A 13,266-nucleotide genomic window follows, 5' to 3' on the forward strand; every position below is an offset into this window, starting at 1 on the left:
TGACGTGGGGTTTTAAATATGAGAAAATCACGATTTTAGAAAAAATACAAGATAGAATTCCTTTTTATTAACTTTTTGTAAATTAAAGAATATTCCAGGAATAATTTCCATCAAATTATTATTAATTTCGATCCACCAATCCACTTGTATTGTGTCCAGAAAATGTCCCAAAAATGCAAAATAGACAAGTTAAGAAGTATTTTTTTACCAATTTTGAATTGTTTAAACAATTATTATTCGTTTCAACAACTTTTTCCTTCTGTAAAACGTGAAAAAGCATTATTATTCGGAATGAATGATACAGTTAATGAAATTTAAGATCAATATATATATTTAACATATTTGGTAATGGTTCAAGCATTTTCATTTGTTTAACTAATTTGTTCTCCGGTAAATCGTGAGAAGTTATAATTTTCTGGAATTAATGACACAATGTACATTTGCTGATAGTAATTAATTTTTTTACCATTTTTAGCAATTATTTAAATAATTTTAATTTGTTTAAAAAATTTGGTTCCTTTATAAATTTTGAAGAGTTTGAAGATGGTTTTAAATTATTTAAACAATTACTAATCTTTCCACTTCCGCCTTTTCATAGTAATGGTAGAGAAAATTCTACTTTTTTAAAAATCTCTTACATTATCTTCCTTATTATTCAATATTTTCTTATCTGAGAATTGAAATAAGAAAATGCTGATTACTGAGCGACTTGATGTAAGAGATTCGCAAAAAAAAGAATTTTTTCCTACTTTAACAAATGTCACTCTTATTATTCATTAACTGCGTCATTAATGACATCATTAATTTCTGATAATAATCACATGTCACGATTTATAAAGGTGAAAAAATGGTTTAAATGAATAAAAATAATTTAAACAATTCCAAAATTAGTTAAAAAATTCTTACAAACTTCATACTTATCAAATGAAAAAAAGCAATGCTTATTTTATAAATATTAAATTGTAATGTTGATTTTTTATATATACCTTTGACTATTTGATTGCGGATGCCAAGCAGCAATTGCAGTTTCTGTAAGCGGTGAAAATATAATAGAATCGTCTCTAGGATCAACAGTCAAAGCTGGCCCTTGACTAGATTTTCGGCCAATCAAAGTCACTGGAAGTTTTTCTCCAAAAGCTGGAGCACCAGCTTGAAGAGCGGATGTTGGAACACTAAATACTCGATCAGAAGCAAGAGGATTATAATAAACAGTTCCTAATCTTGGAGAAAATCCCAGTCCTATTATACCATCAGGAAGTTCAAAAGTGTCTGGACCAATCTATTAATTAAAAAAAAAAAGTCTTTATAATTGCCTAATAATTTCATCAAATTTAATTTTAGTATAGTAAAATTTCTTTTAAATAGTCTAGTTCACCTGATATGTCATATAATCAGGGTCAGGAAACATGGAAGAATGGGAGACTCTCCAACTTCTCTCAGTAGTAGCATCCAAAACAAGCAGACCTAAAATAATAAATAAGTTTAAATTACAAAACATATTTGCAATTAGAATCATTAAATAAATAGGCTTTTGAAAATATTAGTGGAATAAATTATTTTAAAAAGTATATACACCTGCTGCTGTAGTGTCAGTCATATAGACGAAAACATCATCGCAAGTAGTGGCTGTTGCATCATCAATAATGAGATTAGTTAACAAACTATGTGGTCGGAGAACCTAAAAATTAATAAATTAATCAACTCTTGTCACAATTAAAAAAAATTGATATTTCTTTTCACCTAGGACTATTGTTATTCCTGAGTATAAGACCGATTTCTTATGAAATCAAGCAGTCGGACGGTAATAATGTCATCGAATTATTTAAGGCTTTAATATCTTGTTTTCCAAGGCAAAATCAGTATAAAGTTTGGAAAATTACTTTTCTTAAATTGAGGATAATTTTAGAAAAATTCAGTTACATGTTTTGTTAAATATCAAATACAATTACTATTGAAAGAAACTTTTGCGTTTCGAGTAACGAAAGTTTTTGGCTATTATGTGTAAAAGAAGCTTCTGAGTTCTGAGCTTCTGTTTTTAATTTTGTCAGCTTAAGAACTTTTTAAAAGTTGTAGGTACTTTTTAAAAACTACTTTGTTTGGGTTGTCAGTGATAATTCAGGAAAGTCAATTATAATTTCGTGACAAATTTAATTTTTATAAGCAAATTGAATAAACAAACTAGCAGTGTGACTTATTTCTAAGTTTCAGATCCTTTTTTTGAAACGTGCGTTTTTGGATTGACCCAAGAATCTATTTATTTATTTTTTTCACAACAATCACATTTGTCGTGAAATGACAATTTACTTTATTAAATTTTATCTCTGGCAAGCCAAAGAAAGCCCGTTTGAAAAAAAACCTGAAACTTTAAAAAAAATCTTAAGCTGGCAATTCGTTTAAGTGATTTGTTAACAAAAATAAGAAAGGTAATTTTTTATGCTTTTACGTTTGAATATGTCTTCAAATTAAGTTCAAGTCAAAACTGACTTAATAAATATGCAAAAACATTTAAAAATCTACTACTGTTGTCTATAACAATACAATTCTTATTAACAAATTATTAAATTATAATTAAATCGATTAATTCATATGCTTTGCTGATTTTTTCTTATCGATTGCACATTCATATCATTCATTTTAAATAGTTTGCGTGTTATTGTTCTATTCATAAATAAACGAAACAAAATTACGTTTTCTAAAATATAAGTCGACAAATCTTTTTAAAATTTATCTAGCTTCAATTTGAAAAAAATAACTTTAAAGGAATCTGTATTCTCATCAGAGATAGTTACCATCAATCAATATAGATATCATTCCACTATCCGTGAAAACAGAAAACAACACTATCGATCGAGTTAGCTCTTTAAATAACAGAAAATACTTAACGTCCATTCCGACCAGATGAAAAATAAATTTATTAAAATATTAAGATTACATTTTTAAAGAAAAAACTTAATTTTAAAAATAACTTTGAAATCGGTTGATCATTTCCGTGGGTATTTTGAAAAGCTTTCAACTTCCACTACACATATTTACAACAACAAAAAATGTGACACTTGTTGCCCAAAAATCACCCTTATTGGCCCTCCTCCTTTTCATTATGTTTTCATAATTCACCTAAATATTTACATATCTCTAAGTTCATAAAATTCTTTTTTGGTGAAAAACAAAAGATACTAAAAAAGATTTGGTGCAACAAAATAATGTATTTGGCCCGAAGCCCCAGTTTTTAATATGACTTATGTAAGCTGATATGCCCGAGAAAGCCACGTATTGCAGTTTCGATCAGTGTGTTTTTTACCAATTTTTTTCAATAAAATACAATTTTATGGTGTTAAACTAGTGTCAGGTATTATCCGGGAAAATGTTACAAATATTTTGTGAATTATTATTATTTTTTTTATTATTGTTGTGTTAGGATGGTTTATTTAAGTCTCGTAGCACTGCGGTTATAAACTGATCGTACTATGCCTTTTATTTTTTGTTAACTCCGGTGGAACAGAGGTATATATATATATGGGTCATCCTCACTGCTAAAGTATAATTAAAGTCCTTGAGCATGAGTGATAACCTGTGGCTACATTCGAATTTATTAGAAGTAAGGAGCATTTGCCTCGACGTTTTGCCAAGGAAGAGGAAAACTGCAGAAAACCATCTCCGGGGTTCAGCCGGGTTTTCGACAGTCGAGTTTGAAGGCACATATTCGACCCTACCTATCGAATGCACACCATCATCGTCTGCGTCAAATCTTCCTCTAATTTTGTGAATTGTTCATGTTCGCTGTTTAGAGTCAGATTTCTATAAGAAAGAGACAGTGTCGTAACAGTGATTTTCTTCGATTTGACTTTGGATTTTAAGATTAAAAACTTTTAGCCTATTTATTTTGTTTAACAAAATGAAACCAAAACGCCCTTGTTTAAATAAAAAGCTAGAAGAAGAGAAAATACTTTGTTTCAGTAAAATGCATTTGAATTGAGAAAAAATCTTTCAGTTAATTACAATTCCATCTGTAATCATGAATTATCCGAATGAAATTTAATTGTGATTATTTAGGCAAATTTTTTGCAAATTGAACGCTACTACAACTAAACAATTATATTGCTTTTACAAAATATGGCTAATTCTTTTAGTCCCAACCAAACTTTAGTTTGGCCAAATATACATTTTTCTCAGTGCAGGGTCAGACTACACGATTTCATTTGAAATTGGTCATAAGTACAAAAGAAATTAAATTTTTAAAGAATGCTGTTTATAGTGATTAACATACCTCTCTGGGGAATTGAATCAATCGAACAAGCCTGTCAGTTTGGAGATCAAAAATGAGAATTTTAGGTGGACAAACAGGTCTAAAATCATCAATTGAGGTTGTGACACCAGCATCCAAAACCCATAATCTGTTACATCTATCAATCCTTGTCCTGTAAACTGAAATTATTGTTGAACAATTGTAATCTCCTTTTCCAGATACATGCCAATCCCATGATGGATAAGCTTGAAGTTGGGGACTACTTCCTAGAGGAAGATTTCTAGGTATGAAACTCAAAACAGCTGGAACACCAGCTCTGAGTCTAGGGGTTGTTATGAATATTCTGCGCCAGGTAATTTCTATTCCAGTTGGTACAACATTTTCTGATCGAAATTGCTGCAAAAAGGCTGCATCGTACGGCAATGCAAAATCTAGCAAAGGCCATTGCGCTATCGTCTCTAGAACGTCCGATTTTGTAGAAGTTGACCATATTATCAGTAAAAAAAATGGAAGTATTTCTTTTCTGTAAATAATACAAATTTACCATTATCACAATGTTCTATTTGAAATTATTGTTATATAACTTTTCATAATAATTAAAATGATTTACAGTAATAATGTAATATAATAAAAATATAATGATTTACATGATTCTTATCTTCTATAATTTCTTTGCAATTACAACATCCATAGGACTTTTGTTAGACCCCAAAAACGACAAATAAGTATATTTTAATCATTCGTGCTTGAAAATTTGATCATTTGGCTGAAAAGGATTTTTTTTCATTTATCGTTCTTTATAGAAAATTAACTTCTTTGTTGAAAATTAAACTTTTTTGCTGTACATTTGTTCTTTTGAATACAAAACTTGTCCTTTTGGGTTAAAATTCAACACATTAATACAAGAATCTGAATTTCAGTAGAAAAAGGCGGTTGACGTTCAGATGTAACCAAAATTGTAATTGTAACCAAAATTCGCCAGTTGAATGTCAACTGATGATGATAACATGACTTTAAGTAACGCACTTTGTTGAAAGTCAGCTGCTTTATGTACGTAAAATGTACTTTATACGTTAATTTAAGACAGAAAGATTGTTGACTTTCCTTCAACACGTGCGTGTGGAATGAAACTTATAGGTTAATTTAAGTCAGCTGATTGTTGAATTTCATAACATTTATGCGATATCGTTCAGTTATTAGGAACATGAAATGAATATAAAATTAAAAATCGAATAATTTTAGGAAATAATTTTTTTTTAATGTGAGCATTGAATAAATGATTTATTTATGCCTAATTAATCAAGTTCAAGTATCACGTGCAGAACGTGAATCTTCAATCCCTTTTCATATATTTTTTATCACATATGTACCATTATTCTATTTATACTCAAAATCCGTTATAGATCTGAGTACATATATCAAATCAGGAAACGTTGACGAAACAACTATCATGAGCTGAGTGTTGATCGCTACTATCCATCAATATCGACGCCACATTGGCCACTCTCAGTTGATCTCTTGGCTCCTCTTCTAAAATCGCCGAAATCCGTTTAAGTGCTTGCGCATCGCCGCATCGCATTTCGCGCACGCCCTTCTGCCAGCACAAATTGAATTTCAGAGTGCGCGAATGAAACTCATCCCAAACTCAACATACCTGTCGGTTAATTATCATATTACTCGTATATCAGATACGAGACACTGCACTTAAGTACCATTTCTGGTTGAAATTAAGTGACTTACTTAATTTAATGCAAAAATGAAATTCATTCACATTTAAAATTCATCATTTTGTATTACTGTGAACTTCTTTGGTAAAAAAGCCGTTTTCTTGGTTGAAAATGCATCTTTCTTGGTTTAAATTAATTTATTTTAAAAAATTCATCTCTTGTGGTAACAAATTCACCTTTTATTTTAACATTTTCTTTCAAATTAAGCCAAAGGACCACGCACAAAATACATTGCAAAAACGTCTCCGTCAAATTGGCTGAATGTTTCAAAAAATAATGTTCTCGGCGTGCCAAACAAAAGTTTCCTGTGGCATTTCAAGATCCTATGACTAGTTTCCGAGTTGTGGAATCTAGAAGTACCAGATTTTAAAGTATCCTGGAACTATATGTAGAATAAGCTAGAGATAAAACTTAACATACATGAGAGATTTTATCAAGTTTAATTAAAATAAAAATGATATTTCATCATAGCGTGAAGCGTCTGTATCGAAAAACTTGTATGGAAAACACTATAATTTTAGGAAAATTCTGGAAAACTCGTTTAAATACGACATTTCGTGGACTATTTTAATATATAGTGCGATATATCTCGAAATAGAGGCTAGATACATCAAAATGTTTCTGGCAAAAGTTGTCGGGGGCAAAGAGTATAGCAAAGTTATCAATGGCTTTGACCTTGAATAGGGGGTTCAAGGTTATTTAGAAGTCAAAGTGATTTTTTAAAATTGATATCGTTATTTTAACTCCGAACTTAAAAATTCTGAAAATGATCATTTCGTAAAGTTTATATCAAGGTCAAATGAAGGTCAAATATGTAAAAATGGTTGAATTCTGTTGTAGTTTTGAATACTTCCTATTTTTAGCACTACTCAGGAACAACGACGTGATCGGAGCAGGATTATGTACCCTTTAGGGTGCTCGATTAAAATGAGACCCCTTGCTTCTCACTATTCAGGGTGCTTTATTACGGGGATTCCCCCTTGCTTCTCACTAGTCGGGGTGTTTGATTACAGTGATTTCCCTTGCCTCTCACTAGTCGGGTGTGGTCTTAATAGTAAGAGGCAAGGGAATGACTGTAATAAAGCACACCGATTAGTGAGAGGCAAGGGGACTCATATCAATGAAGCATCCCAAAGGGAACATAATCCTGTTATATCCACGTCATTGTTCCTGAGTAGTGCTAAAAATAGGAACTACTCTAAAATAAACAGAATTCAGCCATTTTTGCATGTTTGAACTTTATTTGACCTTCTTTTTTAAATCGAATTTCTTCTTTTTTTAATCAAAATGCCACAATTTTCCATTTGAAATTATACATACGGTAGTCAGGAAACCGTTTTAGCTTTACGAAATGATCATATCCCGTCTTTTCAAGACCGAGGTCAAAATAACGGTTTCCATTAAGAAAAATCACTTTGACCTTTTAAATAACCTTGAAAATCTAATTCAAGGTCAAAACCATTGGTACCTATGCGATACCCTTTACCCCCGACAACTTTTTTCAGAAACATTTTGATGTATCTAGCCTCTATTTCGAGATATATCGCACTATAGATTAAAATACTCCACTTTTAGAGCTTTCCATATCTCGTTTTCGAGACAGAGGCTTCACACTATGATTAAATACCATTTTTCTATGAATTAAATCTGATAAAATCTCTACTGTACGTTAAGTTTTATCTGTAGCTTATTTTACACATAGTCCTAGGATACTTCAAAATCTCGTACTTCTATTTCCCATAGGTCGGAAACTAGTCATAGGATCTAGAAATTCCAGGAGAAATTTTTGATCGGCATGTCGAGAACATTATTTCCTTCAAATTTCAGCCAATCTGATTTGGTATTAGCGTATATCATTCTATGGTGAAAATAAAGGAACCCGTATTTTATATTTTAAGCAGATTTTTTGATTTGTTACAATCATTCAAATATTACATGCGAATTCTCAAAAAATGATAGAGAGTTTTTTCAAAATGCAGTATTTTCCGAACGAACGTAGTTATGTTATAGGAAATATTTCGGTATAAACAGCCGTGTTTTCTTGGTACGTGCATACATTCTACAAATATCAAGTAAATAAATGAAAATATTTGTTTTTTACACAGCATAATTGTTTTTCGGCCTTTTTTTGAGAAAATTAGAATTAGATTAGAATTTGTGAAAAGTTGATTTAATGGGTTGTTAAAATTTTAACTGGTGTCTCATCCCAAATAAGTGTATTTTTTTAGATATTTCATGTTTAAATGGTTTTCAAATCTATAAGTTTGAGGCACAATAGTTTTTTATTGTCATTTTTGTATTTCAATAAAATTGACGATCATGTCATAAAAATGAGACAAGAGTATAGAATCGACATTGTAGATGACAAATCATGTCAAAAAAAAGTTCTCTGTGACCTTACATTATTAGAAAAAGAGAATGAAAATATTTTATGAGACCATGACGTGATTTCCTTGAAAATGGGCCATGTGAAAGGAATGGTGCAACTACTTTCACTAGAATCTGCAATGACTTGTAAAATTATCAACAAACCTTCATTTTTTACTTTAATTGCTATAATTTCTATGTAATCTTGGAAATCATAAATAGTTTCATAACTTTAAATTTGGTACAAATTACAATTATTTTTATTTCAATTTTATCATTGTACTATTAATAATGACTTATTCAGATGATGAATGATTCAACCGAAATTCTTCTGAGTTAATACAAGAATTCTCAGGGTCATTCAAAAGCATGGATTTCACATTTATTTAATCATTTAATATTAAAAGATCAGACTTTACAGTCCAAAATAATCTTAAAATAGAACTATTTGAATTTTTCATCAAAAGATATACTTTCTATCAAAAGAGATGAAATTTCAATCCGAGAAGACGAATTATTAACAACAAAAATTTGTAAACCAAGAAATTGCATTATCAGCAAAGGAGACGAATATTTATCTAATAGTTCAATTTTGAAGCCAAAAAGACGTTTTTTCAAAGATATTTAAATTTTGAATAAAAAGTATCTACATTTTTAACCAAGAAATATAATTTTTAACCAAGAAAGATGACTCTGCTACTTTAAAAGATGAAGTTTCAAACTAAATATTTGACAAAAAAATATTACTTCATTAAACTAGTAGAATTTTCAACGCAGTAAGGAATTTTTTAATAAAATAGTTTTAAATATTAACCTACAAAGGTGTATTTTAAACCAAATGGTCGATTTTTCAAACACGAAAGACGATTTTACACCAAGCAGTGTAATTTTAACAAAACAATTGGAATTTTTATCCCTATGGCAAAACTTTTTAATTACAAAGATCAATTTTTGACCAAATTACAAATTTTCAACCAAATAGATACAGATAAGATTGACTTGAATCCCGATGATTTATGCGTATAATTTAAGTTTATTTCTTCACATCGAATAGCGACAAAAAATCATTTTTTTTGCTTTTTAATCGAAGTGTATTTAATTTTTTCCTATCTAAAATAAGTGATGGTACCAAATACCTCGAAAATATCGGACACATAGTTGTCGAAAATCTGATTACCAGTGGCTAATTTCAGTTTCTTTATCTATTGATATTAATATTAATATATGTATATTAATATATGTTTATTAATAATAATGTCAATTTCAATTAAGATTACGAATTTTCTGCATCATCAATTTTGTGAACCAAAATTTCCACTGAATGTTGAAGGTTGTTAAGAGTATACAAAAAATCTTAAGATTTCTTAGAAAATTTTGAATTAGTTTTTATCTTGAAAAATGATTTTTAACGCAAAATTGAAAAAGATTTAAAGAAATTTTCAATGATTTGTTAAAATGTTGCAACATAATGTAGAACATTTTAAAGCAATATATTTCATTTTTGCAAGATAACAAAATTTTAGAAATAACACTAGTAAGTTTAAAAGCTATTCAAAAGTTTTCATAAGAATTTAAAATAAGGATACAGTTTAAAAGATTTAAAATTAATTAACAAATAAATGTAGATGTTTTAAAACTCCTAACAGAGAATAAAAAAATGTTTTTAAGATTCATGGGAAAATTTTTAATTAATTAAAATTTTTAAATAATATATAAGAGAAACTTGAAAAATATTTCAAATTATTTTAAATTATTGTATACAATTTTGTTAAAAAAATGTAAAAGATTTCATAGGAAATTTGTGTAATTTTTCAATATTACAAAATTTTAGAGAAAATTGGGTTACGTTTAAGAGATATTTAGAAGTTTTAAAACAATTTAAAAATAATTGAAAATTCTAAAGATTTCCAAAGATTGAGAAAAATTTAACAGAAGAAAAAATAAGCCTTTAAAGAATTTTGCAAGGTTTCAAAAGAATTAAACATTTTTGGTTAAAAAACAAGTTTTTAACCAATTGTACGAAAAATTCGAAAATTTAAATAAATATTTTATAGGTCTAGAAGTTCTGAAAATCTTCTGAAACGAATTTTTGTCAAGATTAACGGGAAAATTTTTAATGATTTTGTTGTTTGAAAAATGTATTTAAATTAAATACGGAAAAAGATGTGTTATTTTTTTCAATTCTTTCCTTAAATTTCGAAAAAGATTTTAGAAGATTTTGAAATGAAGTGAATCAATTGGGCAAAATCAAAATTTTCTTAAAAATTCGAATGAATTTGAGAGATATTTGGAGGAGATAAAAAAATGTGTATACTTTAAAACTTTACAGGATTTAAAATAAAAACGTCAGAAGATTTTTCAACAATTTCGAAAGGTTTCAAAATAATAAAGAAAAGTTATTAAGATTATTGGGGAAATTGGAAATAATTTTTTTTTATTTTATATAATAACGGAGAGAAAGTTGGAAAAGATTTCAAAAGATTTTAAATTATTTTCTACATTTTTGTAAAAGATTGTAAAAACTTCAAAGCGAAATTTTGCAATTGTGCAATATTACAAAATTTTAGAAAAAATCGGTTATGTTTAAGAGACATTTAGAAGTTTTTAAACAATTTGAAAATAATTCAAATTTGTAATAATTTCGAATGATTTAAAGAAATGTATATTGCGAAAAAATAAGCTTTTTAAGAATAGTCAGAGGTTTCAAGGGAGTGAAAATATTTTCTTAAGATTCCTAGGAAAACTAAAAGGATTTTTATTTTTAAAAATTTATTTCAAGTGAATATTTATAAAGATTTCAAAACATTTTAAAAGATTTTCAAAACTGTTGAAGAATTGAAAAGATTTCAACTCAATTTTAAAAATTTTTTATAATTTAAAACGAATTGTAGGAAAAGTTCGAATAATTTTAAAGATTAATGGGAAACTTTTCAGAGAAAATTGAAAAAGATCTGAAAATTTTCAGAAGATTTCCTGAAATTTCTATGAAGAGCTTAGAATGTTTAAAATGAAAATGATTCAATTTAGCAAGATCGAAATATTTTTTTAAATTCGAATGAATAGAAGAATTTTACTTTTAATTCACAGGAAATTTTTTTCTAACTTTTTGTTCAAAAGAATTAAGTTTTAAAGAAAATTTAAAACCCTTTCAAAAAAAGTCTAAAAGGTGGAAGATTTTAGGGTGAATTTTTGATTTTCAATGATTTTACGAACTTTTGACAAAAATTGGAGACATTCTGAAAGATATTTAGGAATTTTAAAGGTTTTATACGGATAAAAAATATTTTTAACATTAGGTGGATTTTACGCAAATATATGAAATAATTTTTTTTAATTTTCCAAATATCTGGAAGTCCCAAATATCTTATAAACTGACTTGAATTTCTCGTAATAATTTGTTAAATCCTAAAAAGTAAACTAATTTTCTTTTTAAATTTCTAGACTATTTTGCAACGTATCTGAAATTTTCAGATTAAAGAAAATTGCAAGAATCTTAGGAAAATTATATTTGTATAAATTGAAAAACAAACCGGTAATATCATATTTCGACGACTTCCAGGCGAAGTATAATTTAATTTTCCACATTCGTTTGTTTTTCCCAGCATAAAGAAAATTGGACGACATGCAATCTCTCATAGTCTTTTTACAAAAAGGTAATACTTATTTCTTTATTCACAGATTCAAAACAACTGCATCGCATACAGCAAGTTTGATGATACTACTTTATATAAATAGTGAAAGTAACTTCATATAGGGATAGCGTTAAATAATTTATAATTCTTTAGAGTGCAAATGATCTCAACCGTTGATAAAAGTAATACCCATATCGATATTATTCTACCACATGGAAAGCGACAGTCGATTGTTTGGAAAATATTAAGGCTGTATGATTTCGAAACAATGGGGTTACGTCGTTCAAGTTTTTATAAACTGATTCGCATAGTTACTTCCATCTCTGCCATATAAAACTGTCTATAATAAACCATTTCAAAATTCAAAGTCGTAAAAACATATGCGAATATTCAATCCTGTTAATAAATATTTCATGAAAATGTAAATTTTTTCATGTAAATTTGAAAAATTTTTGTGCAATTTTCTACACTTTATGAGTACGAATTTCCGAAAAAACTTAAAATATTCCAAATATTCAAGGTTGAGAATCTCATAAAAAGCATTTTTCAAACACTTTCTAACCCAAGATTTCTGTGCAATTCCTGCACTTAAAATATTATTATCCGTAACTGATAAATGAGAAAAGGGGTTTTAAATGTTACATGCTAGTAACGTTTCACGAGGGTAAAATAATTAATTGGAAAACAAAAGTTTATTCAACTTAATAAAATATATTCATTAGTTAAAATTTTTCTTAGCATAAGTTAAAAAAATATTTTCAGAATCAATGCTGTAAAATAGATACAAATTACGATTTATGTGTCGGAGATTTTCATTGATTGATTTAACGAAGCGTAAATTACGAGCTCTGGTCAAGTATTATGTAACATTTAATGATCCTGGAACACTATCACTTTTGTGAGCTCAAAGTCACGGACATTCGAGTTCCCAGACTCTTTCTTTGACCACTGAATCAAGCTGCTCTATAGTATGTATAATTTTCTTTTTATGTGATCTTGCAGGTACAAACACTAGACAAAAAATTTAAATTGAAGAAACTTGAAAATAAATTAGATAAAATTGATCATTCCTAATAATTTTTTTTCCAGTATGTGTAAAACATATTTTCTAAAGTAATATTATAAGGGATATTTGGCAATTCAATTTGGGACTGGGCTAGAATAAAAGATTTGTCTATGGGACCAGGCGAAAGATATTTTCATGCAAATGTTCGGTTAAAAATTAAGCAGTTTAAGCTGAGGATTCAGGAATTTTGTATTCAACTGTTTTTAATTTAAAATAGAAAAATTGTTGGTT

At 28.2% G+C, this 13,266-nt stretch overlaps 1 protein-coding gene across 1 annotated transcript in view; it reads right to left on the reverse strand.

Moving 5' to 3' along the window:
* Positions 1-13,266, reverse strand: part of LOC117176539 — a 62,966-nt gene that overhangs the window by 47,904 nt on the left and 1,796 nt on the right. Inside the window, exons 2-5 of the mRNA XM_033366795.1 lie at positions 4,265-4,766; positions 1,576-1,678; positions 1,376-1,464; positions 987-1,279 (exon numbers count right to left, since the gene is read on the reverse strand). Of these exons, the coding sequence (XP_033222686.1) occupies positions 987-1,279; positions 1,376-1,464; positions 1,576-1,678; positions 4,265-4,766 (987 nt within the window). The remainder of the gene's footprint in view (positions 1-986; positions 1,280-1,375; positions 1,465-1,575; positions 1,679-4,264; positions 4,767-13,266) is intronic.

This window comes from Belonocnema kinseyi, chromosome 7, assembly GCF_010883055.1.
Source record: "Belonocnema kinseyi isolate 2016_QV_RU_SX_M_011 chromosome 7, B_treatae_v1, whole genome shotgun sequence".
NCBI classification, from domain to species: Eukaryota; Metazoa; Arthropoda; class Insecta; order Hymenoptera; family Cynipidae; genus Belonocnema; species Belonocnema kinseyi.